The sequence below is a fragment of the Sus scrofa genome, chromosome 18 (genome assembly GCF_054392235.1).
Source record: "Sus scrofa isolate SSC_HxYL_T2T_F1_AM1 chromosome 18, Sscrofa_HxYL_maternal_Yorkshire_Landrace_v2.0, whole genome shotgun sequence".
NCBI classification, from domain to species: Eukaryota; Metazoa; Chordata; class Mammalia; order Artiodactyla; family Suidae; genus Sus; species Sus scrofa.
In genome coordinates this window covers 12,242,099-12,258,233 of record NC_139400.1, presented here as the reverse complement: position 1 = coordinate 12,258,233, position 16,135 = coordinate 12,242,099, and the positions used below count along the sequence as shown (strand labels likewise).

Here is a 16,135-nt window from a genome sequence, read left to right as displayed (position 1 = left end):
GTGTGGGTGTGTATACACGCAAATGAAGGCATCTAATGGAGGCTGAACGAGATACCTTATTTGATAACACAAGCTCTTGAAAGCGACGCAACGGACGCAAAATGAGTACCGTATAGCTGGAGGGTACTATTACCGCATCACAAGGCCTTCTTTCCCACCATTTTGCTTTGTTTTATTTTTCCTTCCAGGGATCCTCAGAGTCTGGACCCACCGGAAGTCAGCAACGCAGAGCTGCAGTACGCGGGGTGGGGCCCTAAGGGACAACAGCTGGTAAGCACGTCGCTTTCGGTGACCACGTGTCCGTGCTGCTGAAGTTCATGTTTTGCGGGCTGCCTGGAGCTCGCTCTGCTCAGAATTTGTGTTTGTGTGAATTACGTTTTGGAAAAGGACACCAGGACATCGGCCTGTGTCCCTGGCCCTTTCTTTGGGTAAAGAATCCTCTCGAAAGTGGACAGCGTATGCCTTGGTCTGGGTGTTCGATGTGGGGGTTGAAGGCAGTGCCTGACCGTAGCTGTGTGTCAACTACAGACTTTCTGCTGAGACTCAGAGACAGGCCTCCCCCGAGGGCTGCAGACGGGGCGATCAGAGTCGTGCCATCAGTGAGGTTTCTTTGGTTTTGCCCTGGGAACGCTGGCTCTTTCTTTGGAGGGCTTTATGGGGAAGGTAGATCGGCCGGCTGTTGTGGAGCAAGGCTCCCCTGAAAGGGGCCCCTGCCGATCCCCACAACCAGCACGGGCCACTCCCTGTATATCCGGTACCTTCATGATTCCCACCCAAACGGCCAAACTAAGCGGCTCCAAGACACTGAATGGCCAGCGTGGTATAATGAAAAGGCCTCCAGGCAAATGGTTAAAATGGTTAAAAGACAGGGATTTCTCACTGGGTGCTCACAAGGAGTTGCCAGGTGCCGAGTGGAAGAACTGCTAAGGGGACCTCTCAGGCTCGTCCCAACTGTAGCGTTACCCTCATTTAAGACCAGGTGATGCCCCCCAGCTCCACTCACTTTACTGCAGGAAGCTGTGCTGCCCTTTGCAGTGAGTATCTGCGGTCTGATAATTAGGTGACAGACTGGCTGTTTGTATCACCATTTTCTTCTGCATGTTTAAGCTGATTAATAAAGCTGCATTTCAGAAACATTCTTTTCCTAAAACAGCACAGAAAGGCATTCCCGTCATGGCTCAGTGGTTAATGAATCCAACTAGGAACCATGAGGTTGTGGGTTTGATCCCTGGCCTTGCTCATTGGGTTAAGCATCCGGCCTTGCTGTGAGCTGTGGTGTAGGTCGCAGACGCGGCTCAGGTCCCGCATCGCTGTGGCTGTGGTGTAGACCGGCAGCTACAGCTCTGATTCAACCCCTAGCCTGGGAACCTCCATATGCTGTGGGTGTGGCCCCAGAAAAGACAAAAAGACAAAAAAAAGACAAAAAAAAAAAAAAAAAAAAAAAAAAAAGCACAGAAAGTGAGCTCTCTCTCTCTCTCTCTCCCTTTTTTTTTTTTTTTTTTTTTTTTTTTTTTTTTTTTTATGGCCACAGCCTCGACACATAGGCATTCCGGGTCAGGGATGGCATCTGAGCTGCACCTGTCACCTGTGCCACAGCTTGCCACTTGCCAGTGCTGGATCACTTAAACCAATGTGCTGGGCTGGGAATTGAACCCATGCTTCTGCAGCAACCTGAGTTGCTGAGGTCAGATTCTTAACCCACAGTGGGAACTCCAGAAAATGATCCTTTCTAAAACCTTACGGTGAGATTCTATTGGCCAGGCTGCCTGTAGTCTTCGGAAGTAAAGCGGCCTTCCTTTCCCTATAGTACGGTTACCTCTCCTTGGTTGCATATTAACTCCACCAGCTAGACTTTGTCTGAAAACACAGGAGGGCTCAGGCCACAGCACTCTTTTAGCTGTTACCCATGTGTTCCTGAGGCTGCACACTTAGGGATCAGAGGTTTCAGAAGGACATTTAATTGATGGAAATTGGTGACGGAGTCAGGAGCGTGTAGGGAGCTGACTCGGCAGGAGGACACCAATCCGTGGACTCCGTCACAACCAGGAGAGAAAATTCACCTTTGCTCAGAGGCGCTACATCTTACACAAGCAAACAATGCGGTTCCGCGGGGATTGTAGCACCTCCGTATTGAGGACTCATCTGACTCATCTCCAATAGTTGACTTTACGTATTTCTTTCTTTTTAGGGCCGCACCTGCAGCATATGGAGGTTCCCAGGCTAGGGGTCGAATCGGAGCTGCAGCTGCCAGCCTACACCATAGCCACAGCCGCACCAGATCCTTAACCCACTGAGCGAGGCCAGGGATGGAACCTGCGTCCTCGTGGATGCTAGTCAGATTCGTTTCTGCTGAGCCACAGTGGGAACGCCTCAAAGAGTTCACTCTAAAGCCCCCTGAAAATCAGCAGTGAAAGCCGTTTCTGGGAAGCACATCACATCGTCCCATACACGTGACCCTGGGCCTCCATAGAGCGCTCCCCCCACCCCGGTGTCCTTGTCCTTCAGGAGCCCACAGCGCCACGGCCTCACCTGGACGCCCTCCCACCCCTCGGGGACAGCCCGGCAATGGGCACCATGCTGAGGGGTCCTTGTCCAGCCTGTTTATCGTCGTCTGGAAAAGGACCTGGCGCCCTGAATGCACTCAGGGTGTCATCCCCCAGCCCCTTTCCTTGCGGCGGTGACCCTCGCTAACCCCGCAGACCCCGGCGGGCACGGGGCGAGCCTGGACGCCGTAGCGCGGTCCTGTCTTCTGGAAAGGGCTTGCAACTTAAGGAAAAATGAACCCAGAGTTGCAACAGGAGATGCTGTCTGCAGACACACCCATGCACACCTGCTTCAGGATGCCGACTGGAACTCAGGGATGCTGGGGCTCCAGGCTGCCCCCTCTCCGGGCAGCCCCTTCCCTGCTGGAAACCACCTGCCTCCTGGACTTTACACTCTGGTCATGCCGCTCAGTGGACAGGGCTGGCTTAGGATGGCCCGACGTAGTCCATTCATCTCTTAAAGGATCGCCAGCAGCCAAACTAGGTGGCAGCGTCCCTGAGCCACGCCCCTGATGCCCCGCCCACACTGCCAGGCAGCCCTTCGGGCGCCCACATCTCACAGGCAAATGCCTGTGACATGAGTTTCTGCCCACACGGCTGTCCCCAGCGAGGCGGCCCGAGCACTTGTCCCCTCAGGACTCTGAGTGCCTAGTGCAACCCCTGGCGCTCAACAAATGTTTGTTGAGGCCAAAAGTGAGCGTATGAACGGAGTGGTCAACCATCAGTCAAAGTGTTCTCATGGTCCTTGGTCACTTAAGTGGAAAATAACCAGATGGCAGCAAATAGCCTGAGTGTACGTGTTTGTTTAGCATGTCAGCAGCGGGGAGGGAGGTCAGCTTCCTTGCTGCTTCAGGGGAACCAGGTTCCGTGAAGTCCCCGCTGCCCACATGTGGGCTTAGCACCGGAAGTACTAATGTGCTCATGGAATTTTCCTGTTTTAAACTTTTTCAGCTTTGCTATTTTTCTAAGTTCGTGTACTGAGTGTGGTAGGCGGTACAGCTCATAGCAGAGAACACAGCGTGTGTGCTGGCGCGGGATCAGCACGCTTTCCCATCACACTCAGGTGGCACGTGTTTTAGGCGATCATATGCCCCTTGGCTGTGTCCTCACCTGGGGAACGTGATGCTGGGACATGCCCCCCAGGGAAAAGCACTCCTGGGCATATTCTCTTGGCAAAAAAGGATCAAAACCCACACACAGGCCTTGCAAACGCCAACAAATCCCTCATGACCACTTTATTTTAAAAAATAAATATTGCTCCCTAGGAGCTCTCATCGTGGCTCTGTGGTTAATGAATCCGACTGGGAACCATGAGGTTGCTTGTTCGATCCCTGGCCTTGCTCAGTGGGTTAAGGATCTGGCGTTGCCATGAGCTGTGGTGTAGGTTGCAGTTGCGGCTCGGATCCCGCGTGGCTGTGGCTCCGATGCAGGCTGGTGGCTACAGCTCCGATTCAACCCCTAGCCTACGAACCTCCATATGCCATGGGAGTGGCCCTAAAAATGGCAAAAAGACAAAAAATATACATATATTGCTCCAAAAGGAAGCCGGCTCTCGTGATAAAGAGTCAGGCTGAAACGAGTCTTTGTCCCTCGGGAGCGGAGAACACAGCTGCAGTTCGAGTTCACTGGGCACTCTCCCAGTATCACTGCCTCCCCATGTGCAGAGATCCTGGCAGTGCCTTGGGCTGGAGAACCCCCTGAAACCACAGGAGGGTGGCAGCAGGCGCCAGGAGGGGCTCAGGGCATTTTCTCCAGGACCACCATGTGGCCTCCGATTAGCAGCTCTTACTTTTTAGGATAAATTCTGAAATGAGCACTGCCCGACTGGCCCCTGCACGTAGGTGAGAGGGAGAAGCTTGACCTTGGGAGGAGCCTCTGTTCTGCCGGAAGTTTGCTTCTGAAACGGTGCTGGTCTGTGGTCTTGATTGTTCCCGGATGGCTAACCAGGTTGTTTCTGGAATGCAGCATTAGCCACTGAAAGCCTAGAGACAGGAAGATGGGTTCGGCTGGATTAAGTGAGAAAATAGATGGAGAACGTTGAGCAGGAGCCGCCCCTCTGCCCCCGCCCGCCCTGTCTTTATGCAGTCGGTGGACACAAACCAGTTCAGAATTCTCTCCACTGTCTTCACTTCAGGTGCAGATGAGTTTCTGCCTAAATTGCGAGCTCCCCTGAGTTCTTTTCTCTGATCTTTTCACGAAGCCCTGCCCCCCCCCCATGTGTGTTTCTCTGTTTATAGGAGGTTCTGTCTCTCTACCTAGACTGTGATTAAATTATCCTTTCATTTCCTCGTATGTTGTCTCTGCTATAGAGACATTCGGCAAAAACGCACAAACGCGGGGGGTGCCGCGCAGCCTTCTTTGCACAGTCGGCCGCCAGCCCACTTGGAGGTCTGGCCTCTTCAGGGCCCCTTAGCGGGTGACACACACGCCGAGGGAACTTTGCGAATTTCTGGCACAGCGATGTTTTCTTTTAGAATCAGGCGCGGTGCAAACTTCTGCAGGCACAGCTGCACAGCATCAGACAGTATGAAGCATTCGAGGCTGGCATCTGTGTCGATGCCCTCAGACCGGAAACAGAGAGATGGGTCTCACTTTGCTGCTCCCGTGATGGGGACATGTGACCAGCTTTGAAGGGGGTGCCGAATAAGCCAGGCGAGAAGTCTGCAGAATTGCCAAATGAGGAGCCAGCAGAGCGATGGCGAGGGGACCGGGTGGGGTGGGGCTGGCGCTGTCCTGGGGGGGGGGTACTGATGGGGGGTAGGGGGCGTGACAGCCCCAGTGCAAGAAAGCTAAGGAATGCTTCCGGCTCTGCTTCCCACTCAGAAGAGGAAGCCTTGTCATCTCTGGGGGTGAGGCACGGCTGAGGGTGAGCAGCCGCTCCGTGTCTCCTGGAGGCCAGAGAACAGAGTGGGCTGCGTTGATGGTTATGCCTGCTGATCACGTGGCCTGGTCCCACAGCTCGCTAGGCCCTCGGGTACTTTTCCAGGGAAAGTCACGGACAGAATAACTTAGCGAGGCGCGCGTGTCAAGACGTCCTGGTTTAAAGTTGTTTTTTCATCAGTGGATCTGCTGTCACCTCTCCTGCCAGGGTCTCGGAGAGGGTGACCTGGACTCCCACCCCCTCGCCCGGCCCCTGGAGCTCTCGGGGTGACCGGTGTGACCAGCCGTCACGGTGGTGGCCCATCAGCCACACAGACGGGAGGGACCCGGAAGGCCAGTCCCCCTGAGTGTGCCCAGCTGGGTGCCGGTTCCCTCACCCCCCTGTGTGCACTGCTTGGCGACATTGCTCCTGAGAGCTTCCTGTCCTGAACGCTCCATGGCTTCTGACGCTGCAGCCGAGAGGCAGGGTCCTTTCCACACTGCTCAAGCTCCGAATGGGAGATGCCACTGTCACCGCCATCACCAGCTCTCGGCAGCTGCAACCGCTTCATGTCGCATGTTGCCTGTCACCCTCAGAGCTGTGTGCTGCCTTTCCCTGTCACTCTGCCCAAGCTTCGTGTCCTGTCCGTGGCGGGGGCTGCAGGAAATGGGCCCTGCCCAAGCCTCTCGGATCCTCCAGTATGGCTGGGTTCCCCTAAGCAGAGCCTCCCCGCAGGCCTCGTGGCCATCTCCTGGGTCCCTTCCCGCTCGCTTGGCGTCATGCCCATCAGGCCGGTTCAGCTCTTGGCGTGGTCCCGGCCTCCTTCAGAGGGCAGACTAGGTACCTGCTGCACCTGCTGGCTCCGTCCAGCCCCACGCGTCCGTCAGGCTCCCATTCCCGAGTTCCAGCAGCCTTTCCTCATGGGAACCTTTTCCCCTGTGCTCCCTGGGTCACCTGGTGGGGACCCCTTTGCAGATCCTGGGCCATCTTCCACCTTAGTGATGGTCATACTTCTTAGGCCTGGCGCGTGGCAGCCGTGGCTCCAAAGGACTGAGTCCATTCTAAGAAAGGAAGCTTCAAAAATTCCCTTATGGGTCTTTTTGTCTCAGTGTTTTCCCGTCTACTTGACACCACCATCGGGAGGTTCTTTTTCTCTCTAACACCCCCACAGCACAAAAAGAGAGCTGCTTCCTTCACGCCCTCGCCAGCACTGGCTCACACGTCCTCCTCCCAAGATAGCATCTTGACATGTTTTCTATTAAGTCCGTGAAGGATTCAGAAAAACCCAAGCCGAAGGTTTTTGCATTCACACTGGGTCGCTTCAGAGCATTTGAGTTTCCTCTTTAAAGAAAAAGAATTCTTAAAAATAGCTCATGAACATTGTAAAAATTCATGCCACCCAAATGTCAATAACGCACCATAAGATGCTAGATGAGATTGTTCTTGAAACACCCAGATACTGTGTCAAGTGCAGTAAAGGAGCAGAGAGATAATAGATGCCAGGAGTGGGGTGTGTATGCTCCCCGAACCTCTGGGGAGTGGGCGTCTGCAGAAAGCTTGGCAGCTGTGGAGAGGCCCCTCGGCACCTGGGGTGACAGCCAAGTGCAGAGAGAAGGGCCCTGTGGGTGGGCTCACCCCGCAGCACTGAGCTTAGAGGATGGGCAGGTGTAGCCAGGACACCTGTCACCACACCATATTCACACCTAGAAGCCCTGAGCTAGGGCCACAGCCTCCGTATCCACCTCAGAATCTGAAGGGCCTCATCTTAAGCCTTAGAAAGAGAAAGACATTTTACTTAATTTGTCCTGGTTATCAGGGACCACTCATTTAAAACCTTTGGGAGTTCCTCCTGTGATGCAGTGGGTTAATGATCCAGCTTGTCTCTGTGGCGATGCCAGTTCGATCCCCAGCCTGGTGCCGTGCATTAAAGGATCCATTGTTGCCACAGCTGCAACGTAGGTCATAACTGTGGCACAAGTTTGATCCCTGGTCCAGGAACTTCCAAATACCCTGGGTGCAGCCAACAAAACAAAACAAAATGAAGCAAAAAACAAAAAACAAAAAAAAAACTTAACCTCTCAAAGCCCCGGTTCCCTCACCTAGAAAATGGTCAGTACCATGCGAGTCTTATAGGGCCCTTGTGTGGATTCAGTCCATCTATTTAAGTGCTTGGTGTGGCATCTTGTGTGAAGAAAGTGCTCGTTGAATGATGGCTTTTACTGTTGCCGACTCCAGGCTTTGTAGCACAATGGACAGCATGCTGGAATTCTGTTATTGCTGCTGCTCTTAGGATTATTATTTGTCTCACTCAAAATGTAGAGAACGGAAAAAAAGTAAGAGCATCATCCGATGCGAGTTGGGTGCGTGGAGGAAGGTGAGCGGCAGAGCAGGGAGATGCTTTTCATGGTGGAGGGTCTGGGTGGGGTCTCCACGCGCTGTCTGCGCTTCAGCCCTTCTCGGACTCGGGGGGGGGGTGCTGTTCAAGAAACACACTGCAGATGCCTACCCCCCCACCAGCCTTGGGCTCCCCGTGGGTTTTCAAGTGTGTACCTCTTAGAATATGGTTTTCAGGTGGCAGTTCCCTGGGTCTGAGCCACCCAGGATCATCCCGGATGATACCTTCGTCCTAAGAAGCCTGGACACTTGATCCCCAGAACGTATCCTTCCTCTAACTGGTGCCATCCCGGACCATCATCCCCCTCCCTCCCCCACCCACCCTCTGGCTCCTGGTGACCCACCGTTCTACTCTCGGGTTCCATGAGTTTGGATTTGTTTAGATGGCACATATAAGTGGGATCATACAGTGCTTGTCTTTCTGTCTGACTTATGAAATGTTACAAATTAAGCGACTGGCTGGAAGTAGTAGCCATCACTATGGTGATAACATTTTGCAGTAGCAAAGGGTGTCCTATCAACACGCTCTGAGCCTTAAACTTAGTGTGCCGGGTCAGTCACGTCTCAGTAAAGAGGAGGCAGGGGGAACCTGACCAAAAGCCTTTTAAAAAGCCTGTGGGGCCTCCTGCCTCCTTCTCCCTCCTATAAGCCAGAGCCCCTCAGTCTTGGGACCCACAGCTGACCGGATGTTCCCCAGGACACAGCCCCCAAGGGCATCACTGCTCCCCCAGGTCACAGCCCCCAAGGACATACCTGCTCACCCAGGTCACAGCTCCCCAGGGGCCTCACTGCTCACCAGGTCACAGCCCCCCAAAGGCATCACTGCTCCCCCAGGTCACAGCCCCCAAGGGCCTCACTGCTCCCCCAGGTCTGAGTGACGGGGGTGGGGGGCAGGGAGCATCTTATCAACGTCGACAAGTCCAATGATGGGAGAAGGATTGATCTTTCCAGCCAGAGGAGATTATTTAATGAGATGTCGCAGACATGGAGAGGACCCAACCGAAGTGACATCCCATTAATTACGTATAAAAGCCTCGAATCCGTTTGGGTTAATTTGGTATTCATTGTAACAACATCCATCACGGGCCCTGAAGTCCGTGATAGTCGCCAAGAAATTGATTCACGGGGCTGGAAGGCGCCTTCTGCGTCCTCAGGTAGCGGACGGTGCTGGTGTGGTGGGTGATTTAGCAGCTCCGCTCAGGACTCTTCAGATTGAATGCAGGGCTCGTTCTACCTGAAGCACGTCCTGGCTCTGCGGGGCCGCGCGCTCGAGTCAAGGAGCTGAGTTTTCAGCAGTTAACCCGCACGGTGGGTGCGGCGCCGCGGAGCCACCTGAGGATCACGGCCAAGGAGCAGGGACGGCGGGGAAGTGGTTGCTGGGCAGGGCTCTTCCCTCTGCCCAGCAGGCCCCTGAAGATCTGGGAATTTCAAAACCCAAAGGCAACTTCGTCCCTGGGAGACTAGAGAGAAGGTGAGGAAAACGGCACATTATGATTTCAGTGGAGATTTTTAAAAATTTTTGTCCTGCTGTGTGAATATAGGGGAGGGGCATGAGAGAGAATTCACTCGTAAAATATTATGCAAGGAGCAGTGGTAACAAACCCAACCAGGATCCATGAGGACACAGGTTCCATCCCTGGCCTCGCTCAGTGGGTCAAGGATCCGGCGTTGCCATGAGCTGTAGTGTAGGTCACAGATGTGGTTCGGATCTGCCGTGGCTACAGGCCGGCAGCTGTAGCTCCAATTAGACCCCTCACCTGACAACCTCCATATGCCATGGGTGCAGCCCTAAAAAGCAAAAAAAAAAAAAAAAGAGAGAGAGAGAAGAAAAAAAAATATGTAGAGTCTTAAGACATTCCTGCACTTTAGCACAGAAGCCTCCTTTAAAGAGAAGCCAGAAGCTGTATAAACAAAGACAGTCGTCATAATGCCGTTATCTATAATAATAATTTTTAAAAATTTTATGACCACACCCACCACATATGGAAGTTCCCAGGCCAGAGATTGAATCCAAGCCATAGCTGCAGCCCACGCCACAGAACTGTGGCACCTTTAACCCACTGCTCCAGGCTGGGGATCGAAACCTCACCTCTGCAACAACCTGAGCCCTGCAGTCAGGTTCCTAACCCACTGGGCCACAGCGGGAGCTCCTGTGATAATCATTTTAAAGGCTTGAAATATCCGAAGTTTCTATAGGAAGGCCGTCGGGTAGAGTGCAGTGTGCATTCCCAGGATGCTTCTATACAGCTGTCAAGAAATAGTAGGCATGGGAAATTAATAGGACATGGGCCATCTATTGAATAAGCTTAGACCTGAAAAGAAGCTGTTTGGTGTGTATTTGCGTCCTAGGGGAGATTAACCACCAGGCCTGGCCAGACTGTGGGCATTTTATCCGATTCTGAAAGTTTCTTGGATAAGCAACCTTACACGTTCATTAAACATTGAAAAGAAAATATATTGTCAAACAGAAGGCTAGGAATTCCACTCAAAAGACGTGTGTTCCAGCTGAGCAGATGTGGTGCTTTTTTGTGGGGGTGCACACGCGAGTGCCCCGGTCCTCGGGTTGATTGACGTGCCTTTGATCCCGATGGCTCCAGAGCCCCGGGCGTCTGCCCTTTCTCCCTGGCCCTGCAGCGCATCCTTAGGAGAGAGTTGCCCACCTCTACTTAAAAGCCAAAGCCATTAAGCAAAAGGCGGCTTTGAGGTTGGAAACCGGGCCCGATGGAGCTGTGCACACAGGTCTGGGCAGATAAACCGTGTTCTCTTCCTCATCAGAGCGTCCCTAATGCACGTGCAATGGAAGCGGTGAATTATTTTTTTTTTATGATGAATTGAATTTACAAGGGTGCCCCCATCAGCCTGGGGAAGATGAGCTTAGAGAATTTCAGGCTCATCTATCAAATAGAATTTCAAAGCAGGACCAGTGCTCTGCATTGAGAAAGAGTGCATTTCACGATAGATTCCTTAGGTAATGTAACGAGACAGTTACAAATTAAAGTAACCTTTCTAGACATTAGGCTGTGGGGGCGGCAGCCACAGTTACATCTGCAGCCACGGGCAAACCCATCCTTCCCCATTATGTGGGGACAGGGAGGTTTTTCCAGGCGCCTGGGGGGTGACTTACACTATCTGTGCTGCTAAGAATTCTCTTTAGTGCCCATAATGGGCTTTTATGGGCTCTTTTGCGGACCTCTCCCATTTGGGTGGAAGAAACACCTCTTTATCATAATTCCTAAAATGTTTCACTGTCAGAAAAGATCAAAGTCATGATTCCATCTCCCCGTCTCCATAGAATAACCATGACTTTTTCTTTCTCTAAACTGCTGTAATAACGTCTGTCCCACTTATCGTAGCAGTTAATCAGCCTCTTCGTTTTATTATTCAACTATTTCACTTTTGAATAACATTATTTCCCAGACCAAAGGTAAGCTGCTCAAGGACAAAGAATTTCTATCACACTTCAATCTTGCCCAGCCCGTGGCCCTGCGGAGCAGAGTCCGGCTTCTCAGCAAATCCCTGGGAAAGAAGCAATATCCGGAAGAGACAGGAGAGTTTAATGTCGGATCTGTGGACCCAGAGTTCATGGAAATTAGAAAAACTTGATGTGACAAACTAAAAATTGTTAAGATTTAACAACCTGTCTGATGCTTAATTAACTCAGCAGTTCAGCCCATGAGCAACACAAGGAAGGGAGTCCGGATTTTTGATTCAGACGTTTTTCCCCCTTAGAATGGTTTTTTATGCTCTGAAAGATCTCAGAGCAAAGATACGAGTTTTCACCATTAAAACTTGTCAAGAAGAACGGGCTGGACAGAGGGCTCTGACCAAAGACACACGTCCCACCAGACACATGTGGGAGTTCCTGTCGTGGCACAGTGGTTAACGAATCTGACTAGGAACCATGAGGTTTCAGGTTCGATCCCTGACCTTGCTCAGTGGGTTAAGGATCCAGCGTTGCTCTGAGCTGTGGTGTAGGTTGCAGATGCGGCTCTGATCCCGCGTGGCTGTGGCTCTGGCGTAGGCTGGTGGCTACAGCTCCAATTCGACCCCTAGCCTGGGAACCTCCATATGCTGCCAAAGTGGCCCAAGAAATGGCAAAAAGACAAAAAAAAAAAAAAAAAAAAAAGACACATGTGACATCATTCTGTCCAGCATCGGAGGGGACAGTCAAGCCTCAGTGATGTGTAACCTCACTCCTCCTCCGGTGACTGTGTCTGGTTTGGTGAACAGCACAGAGACAGGTAGAGCACCAGACGGAAAATGGAAAACATTTAGCTCACAAGAGACGGGAAGCTCCCAAGAGCTTTTGAAGGCACTTTAGCAACGTCCAAATTACGTGTGAATGATTCTCCCTCTTTTTTCTTCAAAACAGACTTCCCAGGACCCCTGTGTTTTAACACTGTGTCAGCCGTGATTGATCATTAGAAATCAATGATAAATCCTGGAAAGTCATAATACATCACTTTTTTAAAAGAACCTTTCTTTTTCTTCATTTCGTAAATTTTTTATTAAAGTATAATGATTTACGATGTGCCAATTTCTTCTGTACAGCACAGTGACCCAGTTGTGTATATATGTGCATATGTGTGTCTCTATAAATAAATATATATGTATGTATATATATTCATATTCCCTTTCTTGCATTATCTTCCATCATGGTCTGTCCCAAGAAAAGGGCTATTTAGTTCCCTGTGCTGTACAGCAGGACCTCATTGCTTATGCATTCTAAATGTAATAGTTTGCAGCTACTAACCCCAAACACCTCATCCATCCCACTCCCTCCCCCTTGCCAACCACGAGTCTGTTCTCCATGTCTTTGAGTCTATTTCTATCCCGTAAATAGGTTCATTTGTGCCACATTTTAGATTGCACATATAAGTGATACCATATGATATTTGTCTTTGCCTTTCTGACTTAACTTCATTTAGTATGATAATCTCTAGTTGCATCCATATTGCTGCCAATGGCATTATTTTGTTCTTTTTTGGGGCTGAGTAGTATTCCATTGTGTATATGTACCATATCTTCTTTATCCACTCATCTGTTAATGGGCATTTAGGTTGCTTCCATGTCTTGGCTATTGGGAATAGTGCCGCAGTGAACATAGGAGTGCATGTATCTTTTTGAATTACAGTTTTTCCCGGGTATATGTCCAGGAGTGGGATTGGCTGGGTCATATGATAGTTCTTTGTTTAGTTTTCTGAGGAACCTCCATACTGTTTTCCATAGTGGCTGCACCAGTTTACATTCCCACCAACAGTGTGGGAGGGTCCCCTTTCTCCACACTCTCTCCAGCATTGCTTACTTGCAGACTCATTCATGCTGGCCATTCTGACCGGTGTGACACGGTCCCTCATTAAAAATCCATTCTTGACACCAGTGTCGTCTTCTGTGCTTTGGCATCGCTGTTCCCACAACCCATGAGGTTTTACTCCCTTGTCTCTCTCCTGGGGAACATGGGTGACTCCCTGTGACAGAACGAAGATGCGAGAGAGCATAAGTGATCAATGCATCGGTTTAAAAATAGCAGCCCTGTGTTTATTTTATGTACCTCGTGGCGAAAATCTAGTTTAGTTCAGCTATGTCCACTTATAAAGAACAATTAGCAAACTTCTGAATTGATTTTTCTATTTGTCCTTCAGTTTGGAAACCTAATCATTTGTCTGGGCGGTTTTAGTTTTGACTATAATGGCTTTGATGGCCATTAGCAGCTGGAATTACGTCTGCCTCAGTGGAGCCCAACTTCATTAGCATAAATCACACATGTTGGTAAAAGCCAAGTCCAGGCCAACCCTCTGATTCGACATTTGCCCTGAGTGTGTGCCACTCTGCGCCTCCAGCCCCATCTCCCTGGTCCGTTCCCTTGGGGGCAGTGCCTGCCGTGAGCCCCACCCGGGCTTCCCAGCAGGACCCAGACTCAGATCCTGGACCCCGCATTGTGTCTGCCGGACCTTCTGTGGCGCTTCCTGCGTAACCGCTTCTCAGTGAAGGGGCCACCAGCTCTTGCTCAAGTCAGACCCCTCGGCCCTCCCCACCCCCAGCTCGACCCATTAGCAAGTCCCGGGCATCCTGCTTCCTTGGAACTGTTAGGCGCCATCCTCTCCCCTCCGTCCCCACTGTCACCTCACACTGGTTCCTGTGACAGCTGGCCTCCCTCCCAAGTCTATGCAGCTCCAGAATATTCTCCACTCCGTCCCTACGTGGTCCTGTCAGCCTCCTATGTAAAATCCCCTTGTTGCTCTGCCTCTGGGGGGAAGCCCAGACCCCTTCACCCTGCAGAGGTGCTGCCCCAGGCTGAGGACCAGCCCTAACAAATGCTACCCACCACCTCCCCAGCCTCCCAGCCCCCCACCTCTGCACCTGGGTTTTTGCTGTCCCTTCCGTCAGCCCAGAACTCTCTCCCAGTCCCAGCCCTCACCCTGACCCTGACCTCGTTTGCCTGGTGAAAGCTGCCTTCCACCCTCGGGTCATCTTCCCAGAGCCTCACCCTCAGCCATGATGGGGCTAAGAGACCCCTGCGGGTTCTCCCCCCACCCTCACCCCCACCCCGTGCCAGGCGGTCGTCGCTATGCTTGTCACACTGGGTTAGGTCCCAGCCGACTGTCAGGTCCTTGAGAACAGGAATGGTCTCCTCTTCACTAATGTACCCGCAGCCAGTGTAGACTTGACTCTTGGGAAGCACAAGGACTCAACGACCGACTGAAGGACGGACTCCATCCATTGAAGCGTTTTCTCGCCTGCCGTCTGGTAGATGGACCGTGTCGTGCTAGTTTTGGGTGCACAGCAGCGTGATTCAGTTATGCACATACATGTATATGCACATACTCTTTTGCACGTTATTTCCAGTGTGGTTTATTTCAGGATATTGACTCTCGTTCGCTGTGCTCTAGTGGGACCTTGGTGTTTATTTTACAGGTCGCGGTTTGTATCTGCTCATCCCAAACTCCTAATGTATCCCTATCCCCCTCCCCTTTCCCCTTTGGTAGCTTCAAATATGCTTTCTGATGTCTGTGAGTCTGTTTCTGTTTTGTAAATAAGTTCATTGGTATCATATTTTAGATTCCATATAGAAACGCTATCATATAATACTTGACTTTCTCTGTCTGACGTCTTCCTTCACCTTGTGTGATGATCTCTAGGTCCGTCCATGTTGCTGCAAATGGCATCATTTCATCTTTTTTATGGCCGAGTAATATTCCATCGTGTATAGGGACCAATTCTCTTCGTCCAGTCATCTGTCAGTAGACATTAGGTTGCTTCTATGTCTTGGTGATTTTAAGTAGTGTTGCTGTGAACATGGAGGTCCGTGTATTTTTTTCAAATCAGAGTTTTAGTGGTTTACAGATATATGCCCAGGAGTGGGACTGCTGGATTACATGGTAACTCTGTTTTTAGGTTTCTGAGGAACCTCCAGACTGTTTTCCATAGTGGTTGTACCAATTTGCATTCCCACCAACAGTGTAGAAGGGTCCCCTTTTCTCCACACCCCCTCTGGCATGTATTGTTGGTGGACTTGTTAATGATGCCCATTCTGGCCGGTGGGAGGTGGTACCTCACTGTAGTTTTGACTTGCATTTCTCTGCTCATTAGTGACGTGGAGCCTCTTTTCACGTGCCTGTGGGCCATCCGTGTGTCTTCTTTAGGGTAATGTCTGTTTAGGTCTTCTGCACATTTCTTGATTGGGTTGTTTGGTTTTTCATAATTGAGCTGTGTGAGCTCTTTCTCTATTTTAGAGACGAATCCCTTGTCAACAGCATCATTTGCAAGTATTTTCTATGGTTCTGTAGGTTGTCTTTTCTTTGGTTTATGGTTTCCTTTGCCGTGAAAAGCTTATAAGTTTGATTAGGTCCCATTTGTTTTTGCTAATTAAGGCATATTAATATTAAATCAGTTACCCAAGGTGCATTTGTCATATTTTTCCTGTATTTTCACCTATTGTAGCAGCAGGTCTTCCATCTTTGGCCACAGGTGGTGACATTCCTCCCTTAAATCTCAGCCTTTTCAGCCTCCAGATGAGTGACCATTACCCACGACATGGTATTCAAGCTCAGACTCCGTGAAATTCCAGTAAACTTGCATGCGTTAAGAAAAAAATTGTAGTTGCATGTACATGTATTTATTTAATGAAATTCGTTTTCTCCATGCCCACACATGCTCATGTTTCTGAAGTTGGCCGAGATATGCGCCCCTTTAATGAAATTTGAGTCATCAAGATGTGCTCCGAGGTCACCATTCTCTGTCTCCTGTGAATCTCATCACCCCAGGATAAGGTTCCTGGTGGACTTGTGGTGAATTCTGTTTTTAAATTTCCTGTGTTATTGCATTACAAGATTCGTTG

General features: G+C 50.7%; 1 protein-coding gene across 9 annotated transcripts in view; it reads left to right on the top strand.

Annotated features, from left to right (window-relative positions):
• Window positions 1-16,135, top strand: part of DPP6 (dipeptidyl peptidase like 6) — a 1,001,611-nt gene that overhangs the window by 831,450 nt on the left and 154,026 nt on the right. For all 9 annotated transcript variants that reach the window (XM_085005071.1, XM_085005073.1, XM_021079151.2 and 6 more), the window contains one exon: window positions 189-270. In XM_085005071.1, the coding sequence (XP_084861197.1) occupies window positions 189-270 (82 nt within the window). The remainder of the gene's footprint in view (window positions 1-188; window positions 271-16,135) is intronic.